A 5,463-nucleotide genomic window follows, 5' to 3' on the forward strand; every position below is an offset into this window, starting at 1 on the left:
TTCCCCCATTATTTTAAATAACCAAAAACCGGTTTTTCTTACGGATTTTATCGAATCGTTAAACTAATGGAAATTATTTAAATAATGATAATAATAATAATAATAATAAAATTTTTTTCATTACGTATTTGGCTTATAAGAAAAAAAAAATTTTTTTTTTTTATTTAATTAATTTGCACCTGCCGATGTCGTTTGCGATGGAAAATTTTTAAATAAAAATTTTTTTTGAAGGTTACATTAACCTGACGACGACGACGACTACGACGCGACGCGTTTTGTATAAAATTTACTTTAAATTTATTATAAATATTTCAGGTTTAATAATAATAATAATAATAATAATAAAAAGAACGGTAATTTTTTTCCCCCGCTTGAATTTCTTGCAAGGAAATCAAAATAAATAAATAATAATAAAAAATAATTATTACATTTGTTTCTGTGACCGAATACTTGTCATTTAAAATCCTTTTCACCGGATGTATATAATTTTCTAACCTTGTACATCGTCAACAAACAAACAAACGTACAAACGTACAAACAAACATTTTACATGCATGCAAACACAAACGTTTTCAACTTGCGCCTTCAAAATCGTGATTAGATTTTTTTAATACAAATTGCATAAACGCCAATTTTAAGGCGTACCGCTTAAAAAAAAAAAAAAAAAATTTTTTTTTGCGCACGAAAATTATTTATTTACTTTTCGTTTACGCACGTGCGCGTGTGCACGTGCGTACGCGTGTGCACGTGTGTGGTCGAAAAATTAAAACATGAAAAAAAAAAAAAATTACGCGAGATTAAAGTGTTAAAAAAAAATAAAAAAAAAACCAAATAACGATTTTCGATTTCGTAACCCCAATTCATAAAGTTTCATTATTAATTTAAATGAACGTTTTTTATTAATTAAATTTTTTTTATTAAGCGTGTCAATATTTATTAAGAGCATTCGAATTTTCCCGGTTTTTTTTTTTTTTTTTTTTTTTTGTATTATTCGATGAGAGAGAGAGAAAAAAAAAAAAAATTTTATCCGGCTACTTGCCCTTGACATTTTTAAAAAAATACCCGGAGATTTATTTTTTTTTTTTTTTTTTAACATCCCAACTCGATCCTTTGCCCATTCGCATTAAAAAATAATTTCTAATAACGCATAATTTATTTATATGTTATTAATATTGCATTTTTAAATGCGCAATGAGTAGTGAGCGCCCTTTAAAATTTTTTTTTTAATAAATAAATGTTTCAATTAAAAATTTATTAATTTTCCCCTTTCCCACCCCCCCACCCCACGACACCAATTAAACTTAAAAGTTTTCAAGTATGTAGTTGACCTAAAGAGAGGAGGAAAAACCTTCTACAAATTTACGTAATTTTACCATAACATTTACCACCGTCATTTACAACAAGGTCAAACCAAACAGGTACAGACACAAAATTGTCATTTTGTAAAATCTTTCTTTTTTTAAAAACAAGGTGGTAGATTACCCGAGAAAGTATTTTTTTTTTTTTTTTAGTAAAGTAGTACCCGTAAAAAAATAAAATAGTGTATGTGTGCAAGACTTACGGGTAGCAGATTTTTGATGAGAATTTCCCGTGAGGCTTATATCACTCAGAGAACTCCTTTGAGAACTATTTGGTGACAATGATGTTCTCGATTGTTTAGATTTTGGCGATACCAATGACGATTCCGAACTTCGTATTCGAGTACTTCGTCGGCTGAAAATAATAATAATAATAATAATAATAATATTAAAATCAACGTAAATTACGTACACTACAAACAAAAATACTCTACTACGCTATTTACAATAAAATACCGCAACCAATTATAAAGTGTTTGTCCACATTTTTTTTATTAAACATATATACATCAAACACACAAGTTAAAATCTATATTAAAAATCGAAATGATGATAATAATAATAATAATAACAAACACAAAACAAACAAACCTAAAAATAATATTCAAAAAATATTTAGCTGATTTACATTTTGAAAATCGTGCAACGACATTTTTACCCATTAATAACAAACGGTTAAAAAAAAAAATTTTCCCGATCCTCCTACGTGTAAAACAAACAAACAAACATGTGCAAACAAATTCTCACGTTTTAATTATGGTACATGTTGATTTTTGTACCATAACACAAAATTAAATCATATTTTAATAAACGTTAAAAATTTTTTTTTTTTTTTACGTTAAAAAAACACAAATAAATAATAATAATAAAAATATAAAAAAAAACGCACGAAAACAAACGTAAAAAATAAACAACCGTTCGATTATTTATTTACTCTATGAATATTTTTTTAAATTATCATATCGGCCACTATTCGCGTACGACGACGATTTCAATGTTGTTATTATTATTAATTTGTAATAAATAAATAATTAATTAATAAAAACAATGAATTTGACAATAATTATTTATGATTTGGGTATGAAAAAAATGGTATACCGACAACAACAGCAAAAAAGTACACCGAAAAGAAAAGGAACGATAATGTGTACATGCATGCAACCTTAACTACTTAATCCGATCACCTTTAGCTTTCCCACAGCAAAACAAATAGTTTTTATAATAGAAACAGTAAACCAACCAACCTTCTCGGTTTTATTTGTGAAATCGGCGACATTTTCGGCGGCGTTTTTGTATCCACTTCGCTCCTCCTGCTGTTGTACGACGGTCCGATATTTTGAAAAACTTTACTCTTGACATCCCGAAATTTCGACGGCGTATATTTATTCTCCTCTTTTCCCTGTGCTATTTTATCCATGACATCATCCCATTTTCCCTTTTTCACAACTTTGGTTTTTCCCTCTACTTCCGTGACCGGTGCTGCTTCGATGAAAGATTTTATTTTCGAGGGTACGTTTCTATTCGGCATTCTGGATACTTTAGTAGTAGGTGTAGACTCTTTACGCTCCGTCGCGGCGTAATCTCCTCCTTTGCTACTTTTTTTAGCGGAAGTTACAACAGACGTGTTTTCGTAAACGGTTTTCGACGATTCCCCGCTGCTTGATTTGACTATGCGATCCGTCGAAGAATCTTGCTGGGATTTTTTTTCCGCCGAAGCGAGAGCAAGATTCTGTATCGTTTTCATTTGCTCTGTTATCATTTCCAAATAAGAAACGGATTCCGTTTTAGGTGGGCAATTTTCTTCGGTTTTTTTTTCAAAATCTGAATAAATCCCACTCGATTCCATGTCCTCGTTAGTCGTAACGGACCGATTAACCAAATGACTTGTCACGACGTCATTTCTCTCGTTATCCGTATTAACGACAGCGTGATTTTGAATTGATACTCCGCCGTAAAGAGTTCCATCGATGACTTGTGCTTTTCTATCACCTCTCCCCGAACCGATTTCAGCAGCCGCCAAAGACAAATCGTCGTGTATATCGGCATCGCTTTCGGTGAAAAAATCCGAATCCGTCATTGTTTTCCCATCGTCAAAATTAATACCTTTTATGGATATACCATTTTCGGTTATCGGAAGTTTTATGTGTTTCGATTCGTTTTCAGTGTTTCTGCTCTCGGGCCTGGATAATTCTCCGTCGCCCTGATAACCCGTGTCTAATGACATAATGCTAGTAATGCTTGTAATTATGCTAACAGTAGGATTCGTCGCTCTCGAGGATAACGACTCTTGGGGTACTTCTTCAGACGGACTCGTCGATCTAGCGCAAACCGTAGAATTACCCGAAACCGGTTCCATTTCGCATTCCATGGGCAATTCCTCCGCAGACGGAGTTCTATCAATTGAATTACTTAAATTCGTCAAACCGGGTGTTAAATTATCCTCCGATATACTTACGTCTAAAGGATTATCAATTAAAAAATCCTGTTTCGAATCGCACAAATTTAATATTTCCGTCGACTTGAGAATATTTATAACCGTTTGATCCGAGAAAAAGGAACCGATGGAATCATCAAATTCACTTGAATTTCTTTTGCTCGATTTATCGAGTTCATTCGAAGTTTTACTAGAGTCAATGTGTTTAAATTGCAAATCGTTTAACAAAAAATCCGCCATTTCTTCCGTGTTGAGTATTCCGGCAGAATTTTCAACAAAATCCACGGAACTCCTTTCCTTTTCCCCGATTTCCAACATTTTCTTATCCAGCATTATTCTCTTGACTATTTTCTTACATTCCTCCGTTCTATTATTCATCGAAAGGTTAAAATTGTAATTTGACGGAGATTGTTTTTCACTTTCCATGATGCTTTTCTTCGAATTTCCCGATATCCCTTCTATGCAAGCAAACTTCCTTTTATTTTCCATGGTTTTACCGACGAAATTTTTTTCCATAATTTTTTTTCCCATTTCTATTTTTTTGGGTTTTTTAAATATTTTTTCGTTTGACTCGAAAGATTTTAATTTGTTCGCGGCAACGGATCTTCTGGGAATTCGACTGTGATTAAATGTACTGTCCCCAGAATTTTTCCTCGCTGTCGCCATGCTTTCCCACGAGTTAATTTTTAATAAATTATTATTAGAAACAGTTACAGCGGTAGAAGAAGAAATTTTTAATCGACTCACTCGCGGATATCGAGTTAAATCGGGTACCGATTTTGATATTTCTATTTCTTTCCTATTTCTAGCAAGCAACGGTTTGACGGCCATTTTATTTTGTCTAATCATTTCGCCTAAAACGACGGGTTTTTTTATTCTGTTACCTAATCGGTTTCGGGATAGTCCAGTTTGATCGCGGGGAAATGGGTTCGTGTTTTCCATACTGTTTGAACATCCTGTCTGCGATCTCTTCGCGGTCAATCCAATTTCCGTTATTTTTCTTGGTATTCGGACCGGTAGACTGGATACATTTCCGTGTTTATTCCTCTAAAAAAAAAAAAAAAAAAAAATTTTCTTATTAAACAATCGAAATTAATTTGTGTAATTTTTGTTTTGTTTTTGTTATAACAAAAGTTATTTGAAAAAACCATAGTTTTAACAAAACCATGTTTAAATTCACATATGTAGGCGTATACACGCGATCTGGATATATCAATTTAACTCATTTTTATTATTATCATTATTATTATTTTTTTTATACACTTTTTAAACTCTTTCAAGGCGAATGCACGCTTTTTTTTTTTTTTTTTTTAGAAAATAACGTTTTATTATAGTTTATCCAACTTCATACTGCAAAATGAAACAAATCTTTTAAAAAAAAAAGTATTTTTTCAGCGGCCACAAACGCATAATGAATTGACAATAATAATAATAATAATAATAATAATGAATCGAAAGAAATTTTTGTTTTTAAAATAAACCAGACAAAAGAAAAAATTAATTAATTGAAAGTCTATTAAAAAATTAATTAAACGAAAGTAAAAGTATTATATTAATTAGCGAAAAATGTTCATCGGAAGATGAAAAAAGGGAAATTTCAAGTACTTTAAGTGTTCAGACTTGTAATTTTTTTTTTTTTTTTTTTAATGGAGTGAAAAGTTGATGGGTTGA

The 5,463-nt window shown here is 31.3% G+C and overlaps 1 protein-coding gene across 1 annotated transcript; it reads right to left on the reverse strand.

The window, feature by feature from the left end:
- Window positions 1-1,166: 1,166 nt before the first annotated feature.
- Window positions 1,167-4,734, reverse strand: Phum_PHUM154540 (uncharacterized protein; the record flags this gene model as incomplete). Its single annotated transcript, XM_002424767.1, has 3 exons — window positions 1,167-1,207; window positions 1,562-1,713; window positions 2,603-4,734. The coding sequence occupies 3 exons, from the start codon at window positions 4,732-4,734 to the stop codon at window positions 1,167-1,169; spliced, it is 2,325 nt and encodes a 774-aa protein (XP_002424812.1).
- Window positions 4,735-5,463: the final 729 nt, after the last annotated feature.

This window comes from Pediculus humanus, genomic scaffold, assembly GCF_000006295.1.
Source record: "Pediculus humanus corporis 1103172107499 genomic scaffold, whole genome shotgun sequence".
NCBI classification, from domain to species: Eukaryota; Metazoa; Arthropoda; class Insecta; order Psocodea; family Pediculidae; genus Pediculus; species Pediculus humanus.